This window comes from Myxine glutinosa, chromosome 14 (genome assembly GCF_964187855.1).
Source record: "Myxine glutinosa chromosome 14, kmMyxGlut1.1, whole genome shotgun sequence".
NCBI classification, from domain to species: Eukaryota; Metazoa; Chordata; class Myxini; order Myxiniformes; family Myxinidae; genus Myxine; species Myxine glutinosa.
In genome coordinates this window covers 38,863,943-38,885,143 of record NC_136274.1, presented here as the reverse complement: position 1 = coordinate 38,885,143, position 21,201 = coordinate 38,863,943, and the positions used below count along the sequence as shown (strand labels likewise).

General features: G+C 49.9%; 1 protein-coding gene across 4 annotated transcripts in view; it reads right to left on the bottom strand.

Moving 5' to 3' along the window:
• Nucleotides 1-21,201, bottom strand: part of LOC137415585 (protein phosphatase Slingshot homolog 2) — a 276,350-nt gene that overhangs the window by 138,601 nt on the left and 116,548 nt on the right. For 3 of the 4 annotated variants that reach the window (XM_078768025.1, XM_078768028.1, XM_078768026.1), the window contains one exon: nt 16,156-16,259. In XM_078768025.1, coding sequence (XP_078624151.1) covers nt 16,156-16,259 — 104 coding nt within the window. Of the gene's footprint in view, nt 1-6,666; nt 6,739-16,155; nt 16,260-21,201 lie in introns of all 4 variants that reach the window. The other variant, XM_078768027.1, reaches the window with a different exon arrangement.

Below are 21,201 nucleotides of genomic sequence, written 5' to 3'. Positions count from 1 at the left end.
CATAAGGATTCATGATTGGGGTCTCGTGTAGGCGGTGCGGACAAGTGGGTATGCACCAAAGGGCACCATTCACCATGCCTAGCGCCTCCTGCGATCCAAAAGAAAGCCGTGCCCTCACCAGATGAATATAAAAGCGCTGCGTTCCAGCCGAACAATGTCTGTGTCTTGGCCAGTCTGTGGACTGGTGTCTGAAGTGGTTGGTGCTTCATACGGTGGATAATCTGCGCCTGGTCTGTGGAGCTAGTGATAGGCGGATCGGAGCTGGGAGCCAGAAGGGAGCGCTGGGCGAGCGAGTGGGGCAGATGCCGTGCAAAGCGCACTTTTAGGGCCAAGCTAAGCCACGCATACACATTAATAACTCTCATGCATTATGCCTGTCATTTCATGCAATATTTTCTTTGCTTTCCCTTAAATAGTCTACTTTGAATGCAGGAGCAACAACAACCACAGCACTACCACGACCAAATATTTTAGATAGAGCGGCAACCACAGATAGGCACCTCTTCTCAGTTTCCTTTTGCACCTCATTGCACCTTACTACACCTCCACTACACACAACCTAGACACCAACAGTATTCTTCCTCTTACCCCCTCCCTCAGCGTTTGGGCAACAGGGGGCACACGATGGCCCATGCCCGGTGAGCGAAGAGGTCGAAAACACCTCGTTCTTTCTTTCTGGACTATCTTCCCTCCGTGGATGTTCAGATCAGGTACCTATGTACCATGTTTTGATGACAAGTGAGGAATAGGTAAAGTGCTGCTCCTTGTCCCTTTTCTTTTCTGTACATTATTCGCACCCTCCATTACTTGAAAATCGTTTCCCCATACCTGCAAATTTTGATTGCCTGCTTGCATTGTGCATCAAGGTGCTTTAAAAGCATTGCATGACCCAGCAATTTCAGATTTGCTTTGTGCATAATACATTCCCTTTTTGTTGAACTCTTTCCGATCTGTTTGTGTTCGTCCTTTCCTCTATTGGTCCAGCACCGTCTGCACCTCATGTTAGTCTGGGACGTTATAATTCTCCAATTAATTGGCTCTCGTACAAGTCCAGTGTGCACTAAGCGGTTGCTCAGCCACATCCAATTAAGATCTAAAGATAAGATTAGTGCACATCGAGAGCACGTTCCCAGGCTTGAAAACCACATGATCCACGTGGAAAAACAGGTAAACGGTAACTAAATGGAGTAGATTATTACACGTGGTCTATTTGGCGTTTGCTTTTGCCAAGTAACCCGCCAAGTTATCCACACCCATCAGCTTCAGGTCTGGTCGTTCGGGAGGAACCGAGGTAACCGCACCCTCCACCCCCCCCCCCCCCCCATCACTCTTAGTGGACCCGTAATGATGGTGTGTGTGTGTGTGTGTGTGTGTGTGTATAAACAGTGCATTCAGAAAGTATTCAGACCCCTTCACTTTTTTCACATTTTGTTATGTTGCAGCCTTACACTGAAATCGTTTAAATTCATTTTTTCCCTCATCAATCTACACTCAATACCCCATAATGACAAAGAGAAAACAGGATTTTAGAAAGTTTTGCGAGTTTATTAAAAAGAAAAAAATTGAAATATCAGTGACATAAGTATTCATCCCCTTTGCTATGACACCAGAAATTTAGCTAAGGTGCCTCCAATTTCTCTTGATCATCTTTGAGATGTTTCTCCACCTTGATTGGAGTCCACCTGTGGTAAATTCAATTGATTGGACATGATTTGGAAAGGCACACACCTGTCTATATAAGGCCTCACAGCTGACCATGAATATCAGAGCAAAAACCAAGCCATGAGGTCGAAGGAACTGCCTGCAGAGCTCAGAGACAGGATTGTGTCGTGGCACAGATCTGGGGAAGCCGACATAAAAAATATCTGCTGCATTGAAGGTTCCCAAGAGCACAGTGACCTCCATAATTCTTAAATGGAAGAAGTTTGGAACAACCGGGACTCTTTCTCGAGCTGGTCGCCCGGCCAAACTGAGCAATCGGGGGAGAAGGGCCTTGGTAAGAGAGGTGACCAAGAACCCGATGGTCACTCTGGCTGAGCTCCAGAGATCCTGTGTGGAGATGGGAGAAACTTCCAGAAGGACAACCATCACTGCAACACTCCACTGATCTGGGCTTTATGGCAGAGTGGCCAGAGGGAAGCCTCTCCTCAGTGAAAGACACATGAAAGCCCACTTGGAGTTTGCAAAAAAAAAGCACCCTAAAGGACTCTCAGACTGAGAGAAACAAGATTCTATGGTCTGATGAAACCAAGATTGAACTGTTTGGCTTCCGTCTGGCCACTCTGGTATGCATTGTCAGCTGTGAAACCTCAGTCACATGAAAAAGTAAGTACACCCCATGTAAAGTTTTGACTTTTTCAACATATTTCAACATACAGCTATTTGATCTTCATTTCAACAATATTGATAGAGAAAGGTGATATAAAATAACAAACATCATGAAACATTTACATTTTGTAGTCCATTGTATAATTTAAATAAACATAAATGCAAATTTCGCATGTGGAAAAAGTAAGTACACCCCTACATTTATCACTACTTCAAATACCTAAAATTAGAATCAGGTGCACCAGCTCAGGTGCAAATGATTAGAACATCGTTAGAGAGGATCTTGGAGGAACCTGTCTTATTTAAACCTCAGACATTTAGTTTGGTTTGCTCTTTGTTGTTGAAGTGTGCGGCATCACCATGCCTAGATCAAAAGAGCTCTCTGAGGCCTTCAGAAAGAAGGTCATAGATGCCCACGAGTCTGGGAAGGGATTTAAAAAGATCTCCAAACAATTTGAAATCAATCATTCGACTGTCCGGAAGATCATCTACAAGTGGAGAAAATTCCAAACAACTGCCAACTTGTTCAGGCCAGCCGCCCCAGCAAGTTCAGCCCGAGAGCAGACCGCAAGATGCTGAAAGAAGTCTCTAAGAACCCCAGAATGTCATCACGGGACCAACAGGTAGCTCTTGCCACTGTTGATGTCAAAGTGCACGAGTCCACCATGAGAAAGAGGCTGCACAAATTTGATCGACATGGGAGGTGTGCCAGGAGGAAACCTTTGCTGTCCAGAAAACATCAGGGCAAGACTAAAGCTGGCCAATGAACACCTAGGCAAAGACCAGCACTTCTGGAACAATGTGCTCTGGACAGATGAGTCAAAGGTAGAGCTATTTGGCCACAGTACCAGAAGACATGTTTGGCGAAAACCAAAGACAGCATTTGACCACAAGAACCTGATACCAACTGTAAAGCATGGTGGTGGAAATATTATGGTTTGGGGCAGCTTTGCTGCATCAGGGCCTGGGCAGATCACCATCATAGAATCCACTATGAATTCTTCATTGTACCAGAGGGTGCTTGAGAATAATGTGAGGTCATCTGTCGGAAAGTTGAAGCTCAACCGAAGGTGGACCTTGCAACATGACAATGACCCTAAACATACGTACCAGTAAATCCACCAAGGAATGGCTGAAAAGAAAGAAATGGCGGGTTCTGGAATGGCCAAGTCAAAGCCCGGATCTAAATCCCATCGAAATGTTGTGGGGAGATTTGAAACGAGCTGTGCATGCAGGAAACCCCTCAAACATCGCACAAGCTGAAAGAATTCTGCATGGAGGAGTGGGAAAAAATTTCTCCCAGTCGATGTCAGACTGGTAGACAGTTATAAGAAACGCCAACTTGAGGTTGTATCTGCCAAAGGGGGCAATACCACCTATTAGAGCGAAGGGTGTACTTACTTTTTCCACATGCGAAATTTGCATTTATGTTTATTTAAATTATACAATGGACTACAAAATGTAAATGTTTCATGATATTTGTTTTATTATATCACCTTTATATATATCACCTTTATTTATATCACCTGGTGTTGATTGCGGAAAGTATGGATGGACTGAAGGAAAAGATTAACAAGTGGAAGGAATGTATGGAGACAAAAGGTCTGAAGGTGAATATCGGAAAGACGAAGGTGATGGCAAGTGGTAAAGCATGTGGTGAGGTGGAAAGAACTGGGAAGTGGCCCTGTGCTGTGTGTAGGAAGGGTGTCGGAGTGAACTCCATTCAATGTACAATGTGCGCTGAGTGGGTTCATCAAAAATGTAGTGGTCTGAGAGGGTCATTAACCAGTGTGGCAGCTGCAGATGGAGGAAATGTTGAGTTGGATCTTGGAGACGGCGTGAAGCTGGAAGGTGTGAAAACATTTTGCTACCTCGGAGACATGCTGAATGGAGAAGGTGGATCAGACTCGGCAACGGTTGCTAGAGTGAGATGTGCATGGAAGAAGTTTCGGGAACTGAGTGGCATGCTGATGATGAGGGGAGTGTCATTGAAGCTGAAGGGAAAGGTGTATGCTGCATGTGTGAGAAGTGTTATGATTTATGGGAGCGAGACATGGGTAATGAACGTAGAGCAGCAACGAAGGTTGGAAAGGGTGGAAATGCGAATGGTTCGACGGATGTGCGGAGTATCGTTGAGAGAGACGAAGACAAATTATGAATTGCGAAAGATGATGGGAATAGAGCCTGTGATTGATGCTGTGAAGAGGAACAGGTTGAGATGGTTTGGTCATGTGTTGAGGAAGGATGAAAGTGACTGGTTGAGAAGAGTGATGGAAATGAATGTAGAAGGAAGTGGAGGACGGGGAAGACCGAGAAAGACTTGGCTAAAGATGGTGGAAGAAGAAATGCGGGCAAGGGGGTTAACAAGGAGAGATGCAGAAAATAGGGCAAAATGGAGAAGATTGTCATGGGGACCGCAAGGCTAACCCCCGCTCTAGTAGGGAAAATGGCCTTTAAAATGCATGTTGTTTATTGTTGTTTATATCACCTTTATCTATCAATATTGTTGAAATGAAGATCAAATAGCTGTATGTTGAAATATGTTGAAAAAGTCAAAAACTTTGCATGGGGTGTACTTACTTTTGCATGTGACTGTATATAGACAGGTGTGTGCCTTTCCAAATCATGTCCAATCAATTGAATTTACCACAGGTGGACTCCAATCAAGGTGTGGAAACATCTCAAAGATGATCAAGAGAAATGGGAGGCACATGAGCTAAATTTCAAGTGTCATAGCAAAGGGTATGAATACTTATGTCAATGTGATATTTTAGTTTTTTCTTTTTAATAAATCTGTAAAACTTTCTAAAATCCCGTTTTCTCTTTGTCATTATGGGAGCCTGGTGTTGGCTTAGCGGTTAGGGTGCCGGCTTGGGATCACAGGATCCTGGGTTCGAATCCCGGTCGATCGCTGAATTAACGCCAGGGGGGTTGACTCAGCCTGTCATCCTTCCGAAGAAGTCGGCAAATTGAGTACCAGCTTGCTGGGATGAATGATCACGGTGTGTACCCCGATTTAGAATAGGTACACCGTATCCCTGCGCATCCTAAGAGGCGACCAAGGGTTGGCGTCAGGAAGGGCATCCGGCCATAAAAACATTGCCTCAAACAGGGAACCATGATCGTCATGGGGCCCGCAAGGCTAACCCCCGCTCTAGCGGGGAAAATGGCCTTAAAACGCTCATTCATTCTTTGTCATTATGGGGTATTGAGTGTAGATTGAAGAGGGAAAAAAATGAATTTAAACGATTTCAGCATAAGGCTGAAACATAACAAAACGTGAACTAGAACGCCACTCAGTAGTGCGCATACTCCCGCCGTGGGTCAAGTTGGAATAGTACGATTTCACAAAGGTTTGAGGGAGTAGTTCAGTGACAACACAAGACAGACACTGCACAGATATATATTTAGAATATATAGAAAATAATGTTTAAAAAAAAAAACAAGGCAATTTCACTAACATTTTCGGATTCAGCGTTCAATTCTATATAAGTGAGTGTATTTTGAAGTACTAGGGCATGCCCGTACTATATATAAGCTAGGACGTGCCCGTACGTGGGTGCCCGTTCCTTGCCAAAAAAAAAAAAAAAAAAAAAATTTGTGTAGGGGTGTGTGTGTGTAAACATCCTAGGGCGTGCCCGTACGTGGGTGCAAAAAAACATGCGTGCAAACAACAACAACAAAAAAAAACTTTGAAACCACGTGGCAGTAACGACCACAGAACCCCCCCCCCTCTATTTACATGAATGGTTTGGTCCATTCGCAACGACCACAGAACCCCCCCCCTCTATTTACATGCAATGGTTTGGTCCAAAGCGAACGGTTTGGTCCATTCGATGTGATTCGATGATTCGATGTGAATGGTTTGGTCCATTCGCAACGACCACAGAACCCCCCCCCCCCCTCTATTTACATGAATGGTTTGGTCCATTCGCAAAGCCCTCTGCAAGCTCTCTGATTGGTTGAATCGTTTTTTGGACATAGCTCGGTAAGTAATTGTCCGATTAATATGAAACCTTGAAAAGGCACATCCTCGGGTCCCCAGCAATATACCTGGCAAGTTAAAAGTATATCGGACCCGTGGTTGTCGAGAAACAGCGGTCACAGACAAACGTACAAACGTACAGACAGAGATTACTGGAATTATAGATAGATGTGTGACTTCAAATAAAATTGTAAGCAAGGAAAAATGTTCGTTTCATTCCTTAGGGATACAACATGTAAAACTGGCCCAAACGTCAAAACAAAACTCGCTCATTTTAAGTCGTACAAGCTAATGCAACCACTCATTCTTCTGGGAAGAATCCCGTGCACATGCTTGTCACACTTATAACTCACCTAAGTCTTTATAAGTTCATCAAATACTGACACCGCGATTGACATTCGCTGAGGTAAATGTTGATATCTCTTCTGAGGTAAAAACAAAAACAAAACAAAAAACCAGTTTTAAAGCATTATACGTATCAAACGATACATTTTATGAAACGGGGAAACCGAATACACACTTTGGTGGTTTTAAAATGACAGAATATGTCTTTATTAGAAAAAAAAAAAAAAGAACGTTGTAGACGACGCTGCTAACAAATACACCGCTCTAACGCATAACCACGAGTTTAAACTACATTTACAACAAATATGAAAACTATTTTCATATCACAATGTTAAATATAGAATATATAGAAGATTAAAGCGCGGCGTTACGCGCGCTGCTTGTGAGCAAGGAGGAAGCGGACAAGCGGTAACATATAAACGTCTTTATTGTAAGACTACACTGTAACACTGAACTCCTCCGGGCTGGTCGCCCGGGGTATATCATGAGGCCACGCCTACCCCTCGGGCGTGGCCACCGCCCACTCGGTGCGTGGAATGATGTCACCACGCCAGTGGGCTTTTGTGTCCGCCACACGCGCCCCCCCAGAATTCCCGCGCACCTGGAGGGCCAGTTTGCGGGGCAGACGAATGACCCGGCCGAAGCGCCCCCTGGCGATCGGCGGCGTCCGGGGTGCAGGGATACCAGGTGGGATGCCCCTGGCTGCCCCTGGGATGGGTGCAGGACCGGGGGGCGCCGTGGCGGCGGGGCTGGGCGGTGCCGGGGGTCCGCCCGCAGGAGGGCGGCCCCGACGTGGGGGTCGGGCCACTGGCGGTGGATGGTCCACATCGAGGTGGGCCGGCTTGAGGCGGTCTACCGAAACGCGGTCAGGAGTACCGCCGATGTCCAGGGTGAAGTGCTTCGCCCCGGTCTCCAGCACGCGGAAAGGCCCGTCGTACGGGGGCCGCAGTGGTGTCCGATGGGCATCGTGGCGGACGAAGACGTACTCCGCCGTGCGAAGCTCCGGGGCGACGTGCGTCGGTGGGTGCCCGTGGCATGCCGTTGGCACCGGGGCGAACCTCTGGGCGGTCTATTGCAGAGCGGAGCGCTGCTGTGCCGCGGACCATGGTGCCGTGGAGTCGGGGAGGAACTCGCCCGGCACCCGCAGCGGTTGCCCGAAGACCAACTCCGCCGCGGATGCGCGCAGGTCCTCCTTGGGCGCCGTCCGGAGGCCCAGCAGGACCCAGGGGAGCCTGTCGACCCAGCCGCCGTCGCGGAGGGTGGCCCGGAGCGCGGCCTTCAATGAGCGGTGAAATCGCTCACACAGGCCGTTAGCCTGGGGGTGGTAGGCCGTGGTTCGGTGCAGCCGGACCCCGAGCCCCTGCGCAACCGCCCCCCAGAGCTCCGAGGTGAACTGGGGGCCGCGGTCGGATGAGATGTCTGAGGGGGCGCCGAACCGGGCGACCCAGGTGGCGATGAAAGCCTGCGCGACATCGGCCGCCGTTGTCGACGCCAAGGGCACGGCCTCCGGCCACCGGGTGGTGCGGTCCACCATGGTGAGGACGTAGGTGAAACCCCGCGAGGGGGGCAGAGGTCCCACCAGGTCCACGTGGACGTGGTCAAACCGGCGTTCCGGCACCGTGAACGGGGCCAACGGGGCCTGGGTGTGCCGGTGCACCTTGGCGCGCTGGCACGCGAGGCACGTCCTGGCCCAGCCGCGGACGGCCTTCCGGAGGCCATGCCAGACGAACTTGTCGGCGATCAGCCTTTGGGAGGCCCTCGCGCCCGGGTGGGACAGGCCGTGGATGGCGTCAAACACCTGGCGCTGCCAGCCCGCGGGCACAATGGGGCGAGGACGCCCGAGGGAGACGTCGCACAAGAGAGCCGCGCCCGCGCCGTCGAACGGCACCTCGGTGACGCGGAGGCCCGTGACGGCGGTCCGCAAGGCCTGGACGTCGGGGTCAGCGGCCTGGTCCGCTGCCATCCGGGCATAGTCGATGCCGAGGTGGACTGCGTGGGCGACGGCCCGGGAAAGGCAATCCGCCACCGGGTTGTCCTTCCCCGCGACGTGCTGGATGTCCGTCGTGTACTCGGACACGGCCGAGAGGTGACGCTGCTGCCGGGCCGACCACGGCTCGGTGACCTTGCCCATCGCGAAGATCAGCGGCTTGTGGTCGACGAAGGCAGTGAACGCCCGGCCCTCGAGCAGATGGCGGAAGTGCCTGACCGCCAAGTGAAGTCCGAGCAACTCGCGGTCGAAGGTACTGTAACGGCGTTCGGGTGGGCGAAGCTGCCGGCTAAAGAACGCCAGCGGTTGCCAAGCTCCACGCACCCATTGCTCGTGCACCGCGCCCACCGCGTAGTCCGAGGCATCGGTGGTGAGGGCGATCGGTGCATCGGGCGCCGGGTGCGCGAGCATGGTGGCGTTAGCCAAGGTGAGCTTCGCGCCCGTGAACGCCGTGTCCATCTGCTCGGTCCAGGTAACGTCGCCTTTGCCCGGCTTACCTCGGAGAGCTTCGTGCAGGGGGCGCAGGAGCTGGGCGATACGGGGCAGGAACCGATGGTAAAAGTTCACCATGCCCAGGAACTCCTGCAGCCCTCTGATCGTGCGGGGGCGCGGAAACCCCTTCACCGCCTCCACCTTGGCCGGCAGGGGGACGGCGCCGTGCCTGGTGACACGGTGCCCCAGAAAATCGATTGTGGCGGCGCCGAACCGGCACTTTGCGGGGTTCACAATCAGGCCATGCTGGCCCAGGCGTTCGAAGAGCGTGCGGAGGTGGCGTAGGTGCTCTTCGCGGGACGCGCTGGCGACGAGGATATCGTCCAGGTAGACGTAGACAAAATCCAAGTCGCGCAGGACGCTGTCCATCAGTCGCTGGAACGCCTGAGCCGCATTCTTCAGACCGAAGGGCATGCGCAGGAACTCGAAGAGTCCGAATGGCGTGATGACCGCCGTCTTCGGGACGTCCTCCGGCCTGACGGGGACCTGATGGTAGCCGCGTATGAGGTCCACCTTCGAGAAGAAGGACCTGCCCGCCAAACGGGCGGAAAAGTCCTGAATGTGGGGGACGGGGTAGCGGTCGGGAGTCGTGGCGTCATTGAGACGGCGATAGTCCCCGCACGGTCGCCATCCCCCGCCGGGCTTCGGCACGATGTGCAGCGGCGACGCCCAAGCGCTCTCTGAGCGCCGAACGATGCCGAGTCGCTCCAGGGTAGCGAACTCCGCTTTTGCCACCGCCAGCTTCGTCGGCTCGAGGCGGCGTGCCCGGGCGTAGACCGGTGGCCCGACGGTGGGGATGTGATGGGCCACCCCGTGCTTGACGGCCCCCGCCGAGAAGGTGGGCCGCGTGAGGGCCGGGAAGCCGGCGAGGAGGCGGGTGAATGCGTCCGCTGCCGGAAGCGTACAGACCAACGTGGCCGGAACCGAATCGTTCGGCAAGCCGCTTGGCAAGCCGCTCGTTGAGCTGGGCAACGCACATGCGAGCGAGCTGAACGTCTCGGCCTGGACAAGCCGTCTGCGCTTGACGTCGACCAGGAGCCCATTAGCGCACAGGAAGTCCGCGCCAAGCAGTGCCATGGGCACGTCGGCGGTGACGAACGTCCATCGGAAAACCTGCCCTCCAAACCGCAGAGAGAGGCAGCGTTTTCCGTACGTACGGATGGGCGTCCCGTTCGCGGCAAGCAGCGCGGGGCCCCCACCCGCGGCGTGCTTGTCTGACGTGCCGGCGGGAATGACACTCACCTGTGCTCCCGTGTCGCACAGGTAACGGCGCCCGGAGAAGGTGTCCGTTATGAACAGCAGGCTGCTCGAACGGCCGGCGCTCATCGCCACAATTGAGCGCCGGCCCGGGCGTTTCCCGACCCGTTGAAGGAGCACGGCGGATGACACCGCCGAGCTTCGTGGCCGAACTTGGCGTGGAACCAGCACCAGGTGGTGGAGCTGGAGGAGTGCGGCTGGCTCCGCCAGGCCGGTGGAGTCGACGGGTTTCCCCGCGGTGGCGGTTTTCGCCGCGGCGGTGGGCGGGGCGTGGCGGCGTTCACGAGGTGCGTATCAGCATGCTGCTGAACCACAGCGTGCTGTAGAAGATGATGCTGTGGAACATGAGCGTGCTGTAGAAGATGATGCTGTGGAACATCAGCGTGCTGTAGAAGATGATGCTGTGGAACATCAGCGTGCTGTAGAAGATGATGCTGTGGAACATCAGCGTCGAAGGCCGTGACGGCCACGCCAACGCTCGCCCGCGTGTCCGAAGCGGCGAAGTACTTGTCCGCCTCGGCCGCCAATGCTCGGGGTTCCGTTAGCCCGGTCCCGGCCAACGCGAGGCGAACCTGCGCTGGAAGTTGGCGACGGAAAAGCGCCCGGAATAGCGAACCGGGGGCTTCGTCGCCCAACAGTGACAGCATATGGTCCATTCGGACCGACGGGCGCGTCTCACCGAGCTCGGGGAGATCCAGGAGGCGGTCGGCCCGTGCGTCGTCCGTGAGGCTGAACGTGGCTAGGAGTAGCCGCTTGAGTGCCTCGTACTTGTGGCCATCCGGTGGGTGGCGAAGGACGGACACAACTCGAGCGGCCGTGCCGGGCCCGAGGGAGGCGACGACGTGGCAGTAGCGCGTGTCATCGCCGGTGAGGTGCCGAAGCTGAAATTGGGCTTCGGCCTGGACGAACCAGACTTCGGCCTGAGCCTCCCAAAATTCCGGAAGTTTGACGAAGGCGGCCATGGCGATGGCGTCGCGTGTGGAAGGATCGCTCCGGCAGATCCAATGTCGAGGGTCACCAGTAAAGCGCGGCGTTACGCGCGCTGCTTGTGAGCAAGGAGGAAGCGGACAAGCGGTAACATATAAACGTCTTTATTGTAAGACTACACTGTAACACTGAACTCCTCCGGGCTGGTCGCCCGGGGTATATCATGAGGCCACGCCTACCCCTCGGGCGTGGCCACCGCCCACTCGGTGCGTGGAATGATGTCACCACGCCAGTGGGCTTTTGTGTCCGCCACAAGATAATGTTTAAAAAAAAAAGAGCCCTATCTTCCAATGGTAAACAATCCTTCAAAAAATTCCTGGATCCGAAATAATATCCTGAGCTTCACCAAAAACTAATCAATTCTTCCTTATCCCAAGGGCAATCATCCCACCAACTTTCATCCAAATCCGTTCAGAACTTTTCCAGATAACTTGTTCACAAACACACGAACACACACACACGGACACGATCGAATGCATTACTCCCTCGCGGGAGTAAAAAAGTGAAGGGGTCTGAATACTTTCTGAATGCACTATATATACATTGTATACATATTGTCCTGTCCGTGTCTGATGAAGACTGGCCTCAGACAAATATCCGAAATGAGCTTCAACTCCAAACTTTGGTCCTGGCGAAAGCGTATTTCGAACTTCCGGGATTATTTCTGGCGCGCACAGGAAGGTTTGGAGTCTTACCTGGTCAGACGGCCGACACGGGGTTTAATGACTCGACCCACAAACACAAACAAAACAAGACAAGTAATGTAAAATTCGACAAACAATGATTTTATAAAAATAAATGCAAGGACAACAAAAATGTTGAGGTGAAAAACGATTTCCTAAATTGAGACGTCTCCACTCAGACTCGTATATAAACAAGGAGTAAACGAAAGTAAAAGAAAATAAATAATGGCCTTTTGTATCGTGCCGGCACTTAGCTTTGCATCCCCAAATGGCTGGTAAAGCTTGCTGGTCGTCGCCTCAAACCCCCGTGCGGGAAATGCACAAGATGGCTCGGAATCACGCCAGTAGCCAGCCGCCGGCATGAGGCAAGCAGGCAGGGTCCCTCGTTGCTAACACTGCTCCGATGCTCTCTCCGGCACACACAAACAAGCACCCATCGTCCTCCCATGCAAAACCAAGCGACCGCCTCCATCAAACGCCAGGACCAAGCGAGCAAAATGCGACTACTTCCAATAACTGCCAGCATCAAGAGACCAAAAATAGCGAGACGGCGTTTTTCCCCACGAGCTCCCGAAAATTCCAAGCTGACGTCACACTCTGTCCAATCATCGAGCGCTACTCAATCACGAAGGCCGGGGCGTGGCCTCCCCGTTACGAGTCATCGGGAGGCGGAGTCTAGTCGTCGTTCGGGAATGTTCAGATGATGTCGGCGGTCGTGAGGCAGGATTTACATGCCGATCGGCAAATGCTATTTCTGTCGGCCCTGGCGGTGCTGTGAGCGAATGAGTACAATATTTTTTTTTTATTTTTTTTTGGATACTGAATCGAGGCTCGTGAAAGAGCTAACATTTACTTCACAAACAAATCGACCAGACAAACAAAATACACAAAAAGAGGGAGCGGAAGACAAGATGGGGAGAAAAGGGGAAGCACACAAACACAACATCCGAGAAAAGGGAGATGTGTGGAAGGGAGAGGGCCCGGGGGGAGGAGGCATGGGAAGGGGGGGAGGAGGGGGGGGGGGGGGGAGGGAGAAGTATAAAGCACAAGGTCACCAAGGACTTCCAGGACAGAAGTTGGTATTTCAAAAAGGGGAATTGGGGTGAAATTAGCGGGGGTAGAAAAGATCAAGGTTTTGGATGGGGGAAGATAAGAGATGGTGGTGAACAGCTGTTTTAAAGACTTGGAGGGTGGAGTGGGATTGAAGAGAGTGAGGGAGTTTGTTCCAGAGGCGGGAGAAAAGAGGAATGAAGGAGTGAAGGTGAGCAGAGAGTCTTGATTTTGGCAGTTTAACCAAAAGAGGGTTGCAGGCAGATCTTGTGCGACCTGTAGGAATATTTGCGGGACAGAGCCCAGAAAGAGCTGGGGGGGGGCAAGGCCAGAGAGGAGTCGGTAGAAGACGGAAAGACCACCAACCTGCCTGCGGTGAGTGAGTGAGAGGCCCTTGGAGTTAGCTTCATCGCGGGAGATTCCAATGATTCTGAATGCTTTGGTTTCAACAGCGCGAAGGCGAGCTAGGTGTGAGGCAGGAGCACCAGCCCAGAGGGGAGAGCAGTATTCCATTGAGCTGCGGATGAAAGCCTTGAATGTGGTGAGGAGCTCAGGTGTGCCAAGGAAGGACTTCGCACGACGGAGGATGCCCAGTCGGCGACTGGCTTTGGAGGCCAGATTTGAAATGTGGTTTTTCCAGGAAAGATCATGGCAGATAGTGAGACCCAAAAGCTTGAGTGACAGAACTTCTTGGAGAGGATTATTCAGAAAGTGGATGGGAGGGTTGTCCAGTCGGTCTTTTCGGAGAGACATCGTAAGAGTGTGAGATTTGTCAGGATTGAAAGACATGTTCCACTTGTTTGCCCAGTCTTTGATTTTGTCAAGGTCTGCAGAGAGTGAGGAGGCTGCAGACTGCCGATCTGAGGAATGAAGAATGGAGCGACAGAGAGTAGAGTCGTCAGCAAAGAGATAGAGAGGATTTTCAAGAGAGTCAGAGAGATCATTGATGAAGACCAGAAAAAGCACAGGGCCCAGAACACTGCCTTGGGGAACTCCAGCCTGAACAGGAAGAGGAGATGAGAGAAACCCATTCAGGGCCACACGTTGACTACGACTAGAGAGGAAGTCCGCCAGCCATGCGTGGAGATTTCCATGGATACCAAAAGAGGAGAGTTTGGTGAGCAGAGCGGGGTGCCAGACTGTATCGAAGGCACGTGATATGTCAAGGGAGACTGCTCTAATTTCCTGTTTGGCATTGAGGACCTCCATCCATTGTTGAGAAAGCAGAAGCAGCATGTCCAGAGTGGAGTGTCCAGGTCTGAAACCAAATTGATGATCAGAGATCAAGCCATTGGAGAAGAGGAAAGATTTCATATCTGAAGCAATGATGGATTCCATGACCTTGCTGATAATTGGGAGAAGGCTGATTGGTCTGTAGTTGCTGGGATCTGTTTTTGCACCTTTTTTGTGCAAAGCGGTGATGTTGGCAGATTTCCAAGCAGATGGAAGATGACCTTGAGCAAAAGAGAGGGTGAAGAGAACAGAGAGAGGGAGTGAAAGAGCGGAAGAACATGATTTTAGGACCCGTGGGCTGATGCCGTCAGGTCCAGTTGCAGAATCGAGTCGAGGGTTGACAGACACTTTTCCACCTTGTCAGGAGGAAAGGACACAGAGTCCAGGAGCAGCTGGGTACGACTGGGTACGGTGGGTACAGAGGGGGATGGGTTTGGGACACAAGATTTAGAGGCAAACACAGAGTTGAGGCATTTGGCTTTTTCACGTGCGGAGTCAGCCGTGTGGCCATTTAAGGTGAGGGAGGGGATGGCGGGGGAACAAACACCAGAAACAGATTTTACCAGACGCCACCAGGATTTGGAAGAGGGAGACAGATAAGAGAGTTCGGTCCTGAGGACGGAGAGATATTGTTTCCTGGCTCTCCTGAGGGTGGACACACACTTGTTTCGGGCTTTGTGAAAGGAAATGAGATTTCCTTCCGTTGGATTTGCTTTCCAGGAGACGAAAGCAAGTTGTTTCTGGGCAATAGCCTCACCACAAGATTCCGTGTACCATGGACGGGAGGAAGGGTATGACAACTGAAGACGAGAAGGGATAAAACTGTGCATGAGAGAGAGCAATTTACTTTGGAAGAATTCCCAGGATGAGTTGATGTCAGAGGCAGTAGAGATGGGAGACCAGTCCAGATGATTGATGGCTGCTTGAAGACCGTGCCAGTTGGCCTGAGTGAAATGCCAGACTCGTCGACGCTGAGGAGGCTCTCTGAAAATGGTCAGAGAGATGTCCACTTTAACAAGCACATGATCAGAAGAGCCGATTGGAGCAGAAGAAGAGCAGCAGACATTTTCAGGGAAGTTAGTCATAACCAAGTCTAGAAGAGAAGATTCTCCGTTGACTGAGATCCGGGTTGGGAAATTGACAGATTGTGTCAGTCCCAGTGTTATTTTGTTTGTTATAGTTGTTCTTATATATAGTTACTATATATATATAGTTACTATATATAGTTATTATATATAGTTACTATATATATATAGTTACTATATATATATATAGTTACTATAACAACTATGTTATAGTTGTTATAGTTGTTACATTTGTTATAGTTGTTCTTTTACTGAGCCCTCTATTTCCTGGCTGGCCGAATGCAATAACAACTTTAGGGAAAAATCACAGGGAGGCAATAACGTACAGGGGAATTTAACCTTACAGACCCTATAATTAATTAGCACAAAACCACCCTCCTTATGGCGACATGCAAACGCTCTTACCTGGACAGACGGCCTACTTATGTACATAGAGATGGGTTCTTCACGGCATACGGAGCATGCTAATTTACACATTCTGAACTTTCTTAAGGTATTTCATGCCAACCTCCTCCCCCCCACCTCAACAGACGGTGGCAAACAATGGCAATGGTGGGCTGTATCATTAAATTGGAAAAAAAATTCAGCAGAGTGGAGAAAATATCAATGTTTTTCGATGCATAACAAATGGAGCAAGTGGGAGTGAGCGGACGGTGAAAATACATCTGCACCCCCGTCGTAAGAAATGGAAGAGGTGAAGGGAAGAGCAAGTGGAATAGGTACCTGCGTGCTTGCTTCTGCGGTGACCGGTTCGTGGGGAGGATGTGCCATTGCCACGTGGAAGGAAGAGCGCCGCTCCCTTGACAGTGAAGAAACTCTCGCTCAGGCTGCCGAAAGACAGGGTGAGGTTTAGGGGAAAATTAGTTGCAACACTTCAACAACTTTCCTTCTGTTGCATTTAGATATGTGCTCAGATAATTGGAAAGAATAAGACTTTCTTGTGCGTGTTTGCAGAACAATCACAACCATTTTTGTGGCATTTCAGATGTATCAATATCAAACAATACATGGAGAAAAAAAAAAGAAAAAAAGAAAAAAAGGACAAATGGATCCCCATCCCTTCATCCCACCTTCCCCTCCCCCAAAGCGCATCAGCTTATTTAACTTGGAACAGGAAGAAAAGGCTAAGGGCCATAGTTTCAGCAAGAGTTGCCCAAGGTTGTTGAAACAAAGATGGGTCTGAAAACAAGTGGTGGGTTTGGGTGGTATTGGTGCATGCCAAGAGCCAGTCATTGATGTTGGCAATCAATACCTATATCGGGGCACTTTTCCTGCTTCAATGCATGTGCTGAATATGAAGATGATGGAAAGCAAAATGAGAGAGGGTGAAACAGGGAGGTTATGTTAAATTTCTGATCAATGAATCATAAATGCAGACAAGTCAGGAGACGACGATGGTTTACGAGCGAGCGGTATTCAATGACAAAGGTCAAAACCGACATTGAAAAAATATAAATAGGAATGTATTATCTGTTTTGAGACGTTAGCTGCACAATACCGAAAATTCGGTTCGATTCCGACAACTTTGAAAATTTGACCTTTGTGACCTTGAAATGTCAAAACGAAGGTTACTGACCTTGAAATGAGATAGAAAATTATGTATAATCAGTTATGAGGTTAGTTAGCTACATAATACCGAAAATTCGGTTCGATTCCAACAACTTTGAAACTTTGACCTTTGAAGGTCAAAGGTCGAGGATTCTGAAATTTGTTAGAAAACTTGTATTTCATTATGTATGTGATAATATAAGATCATGTACGACATTTCACCCTATCAGGAAGCGAACAATGTAATAAAACCATCAAAAATCGACTTTTCTAAATTTCGTGACATTGTGACCTTGACCTTGGGGCGAAAATGAAAAATCGAGCTCCGTGGGGCTAAACACATGACATTGGCCTAACCAAATATCGAAACCCCTGTCAGATTCCACCAAAACCCTCGGAGAAGATGTAGCTTGAACTTGATTAACCCCTAAAAAGACATCTTTTTCGGGCGTGGCTCCGCCCAGAATGGGCGCCATACGCCCACTCTCGGCAGGACACAACTAGATCATATCAACCTCCCACCCAAGTCTCATCAAGATCGGATGATATCATCGGGTAGTTATGCTGCGGAACACACATCTCGTTTTTTCATTTCTGTTTCACACACACACACACACCACACACACACACACAACCACACAACCACACACCACACACCACACACACAGTATCGGTTGTTCCTAAACTTAAATATAAATAATTGAAAGGATTGTTGTAAATGATGTTAATTTCACAACATCCCATATTCAACTTTATTTTCCCATATTCAACAACATCCCATATTCAACATCCCATATTCAACTCGAGGTTTCGATCCTTTCAGCCCAGGACCTCTCCAAACGGCGGACCCACAACCTCGATCATGGATCCACATCAATAGATGGTACATCAGTAGATCCACAACCTCAGTTGCGTCCAGGCAGTCAGTCAACCCATCAATGCACCAACATATTGCATCGCACATTTGCTACAGGTCAATAGGTAAACTATATTTGAGGTTTTACATGTAATTAATTCTATAGTTTCTTTTAACTTGTAACTTCTAGCCGTTACTGTACAATTAATTATATTGTTTGTGGTTTCCATGCTTTGAAATGTAGTTGAACAAACATAAAATATCATATAAATGTAGTTTAACAAACACATTAAAATCACATCAACAAAGAATAAACATATAAATATATGAGAAACAGTATATTGTTACAGACGTGGCTTAGATGTTAGTTTACCGAGCGGTTTTGGTATGACCACGTCTGCACAAGTTACCGATTATACTCGACGTTGACGAAGCCGCGCCACGCTGGCTCAATAAGAAAAAGAAGACACCCGGCTGGGTTATAAAATGACGACACCAGGGATACGGTTCTCAAGACCTCCGGAGGAGATTATATTCGTTACGGAAAAGGTTAGATTACAGGGGCTAGAGGTACAACATAGAAAGACAAGCACTTAGACACAATCTTATATTATTCCCCAACAGACGACAGGCAAACGGGACAACGGCTGACTCACACGGGGGTTGATGGAAAGGACAGGCGGGTAGCGATGGCTCCAGGTGCACCTGTGCTCAAAGGTTAGAATCGACCCGGTCCGGTCCAGAGATGCGGGAGGTTTCACAGCGCTCGGAGGGGACGTTCTTTCACAGGCGGGCCTTTCTCTCTCAGCGCTCGCAGGTCCTTCTTTTTCCAGCTCGGGGCGCATCTCTCTCACATCCGGCGCGGGGCCGCGTATATCCGGCGGGGAGTGACACGCCCTCGGCTCGTTAGCGCCGCCCCAGATGGAATCGGCACGTTGCTTCTCATTGGGTGCGTGCGGGGGGGTTTACCAGGCTCCGCCCTTGACGAGGAGCTGACAAGAAGCCCCTTCGTGGTAACCCCGTGGAGCGCGTGGTCAATGGCGCTAATCGAGCCGGTGTGAGGACGCATCCTCCCCCGCTCCGCCGCCATCTCCTCTGTTGTTGTTGTAATTGTTGGGGAAGAAGATGGAAGGAGGTATGGGAAAGGTCCTAAACTCACTACTGATGCCATATAATCACATTCTGGTGCAACGAAGAGTCATAATTAATGGAGACGAGGCCTTAACTGACATAGACTAAGAATAACTAGGAAGATGTCCGAAAGTTGTCTACGTGTGGTGCGGTGGACCTGGGCACGACATTTAATGGGGGAATAAGGGGAAGGTCGGCTCTACTGAGTGTTATTTACATGCAATGGGACTAGGGAATGGGGGATTGGGGAAAGTTGGGGAGTATTGGAGAAATAGGGGAATATTTACAAGCGGATATGGAGGCCAAATTCCATATTCGCAACAATATATATAACATAATAATAACCACCTTTAGAGGCCATTTTTCCCCGCAAAGCGGGGGTTGGCCTTTTTCGGGAACCATGGTTGTTGTTGTTTTTTGGTCCCCTTTTTGAAGCAATGTTTTACGGCCGGATGCCCTTCCTTACGCCAACCCTTTTTGCCGCCTTTAACGACAAACAGGGAATTACCAGTGAACTGGTACTCAAATGATAACTACAGTAAACAGTAAACACACACACACAGACAGACAGACGCACACACATGACGAATATAGTGGTCACTTGATAACTCGTGAACCAATTATTGGCCGAATGGTGTGGTGACATAAGGAATCACACAAGGAAATTCAATGCAGGAGGCCACAAGGCCAATCAAGCCTGCACAATCTTACCAATACTCGTATACCCCTCTTTGAGTACCGAATCTCGGTATATATCAAATTCCAGTTTAAATCCATCCACCTGTCTCTGCTGCCATAGCCTTTCCATGGAGACCATTCCATGCATCAACTACTCTCTGACTCAAACACCCGTGCATCAACGTCAACCTAACTCTCCTGTTCTTCACCCTCAGGCTGTTGTTCCTGTTCCTATTACTGTCCATCATTCTACAGATGTCTAGGGTGCCAGCTTAGGATCCTGGGTTCGAATCCCGGTCGATTGCTGAATTAACGCCAGGGGGGTTGACTCAGCCCGTCATCCCTTCCGAGGTCGGCAAATTGAGTACCAGTTCACTGGTAATTCCCTGTTTATCGTAAAAAGGCGACAAACAGGGTTGGCGGCAGGAAGGGCATCCGGCCGTAAAACATTGCTTCAAAAAGGAGACCAAAAAACAACAACAACCACGGTCCCCGAAAAGGCCAACCCCCGCTTCGCGGGGGAAAAAATGGCCTCTAAACGGTGGTATTCTACAGAAAAAAAACAACCTCTCCATTTTTTCCTTCTACACCCTTCATTATCTGAAACATCTCGATCAGATCCATTCATAATCTCCTCCTTTCTATTGTATAAAGACCTGTTTCCTTCTGCCACTTGTCAAAGCTTAGTCTAGCTAGGCCCGGAATCAATCTAGTCATTCTACGCTAACCCTCTTTATGGCAGCCATACCCTTCTTTAGTTGTGTGATTAACACTGAACACAATATTCCAGATTGAGCTTCACTAAATTATTGTAAAATGTTAATACCACCTATTTTGATTTATAATTTATCTCCTACAAATACAACCGAAACACCCTGTTTGCTTTACCTATAACTGACTGGCACTGTCCTTTCGGCTTACCCCCCGCATATATTACTACCCACAGATCCTTCTCCTGTGTGACACACTCCAAGACCTATATAATGCAAGGGCTGTGACATCAGCCCTTGCATTATATCGGCCCCATTTTGATTATTCTTATCCATTCCCAGCATCTTACATTTCCACATGTTTAACTCCATTGCCAAACTTTTGCCCAATCCATGAAAGAATCTAGACTTTCCTGAATCTATTCAGCTGTGTGTGTATGTGTGTGTGTGTGTGTGTGTGTGTGTGTGTCTCTCTCTGTGTGTGCGTGTCTCTCTCTGTGTGTGCGTGTCTCTCTCTGTGTGCGCGTGTCTCTCTCTGTGTGCGCGTGTCTCTCTCTGTGTGCGCGTGTCTCTCTCTGTGTGCGCGTGTCTCTCTCTGTGTGCGCGTGTCTCTCTCTGTGTGCGCGTGTCTCTCTCTGTGTGCGCGTGTCTCTCTCTGTGTGCGCGTGTCTCTCTCTGTGTGCGCGTGTCTCTCTCTGTGTGCGCGTGTCTCTCTCTGTGTGCGCGTGTCTCTCTCTGTGTGCGCGTGTCTCTCTCTGTGTGCGCGTGTCTCTCTCTGTGTGCGCGTGTCTCTCTCTGTGTGCGCGTGTCTCTCTCTGTGTGCGCGTGTCTCTCTCTGTGTGCGCG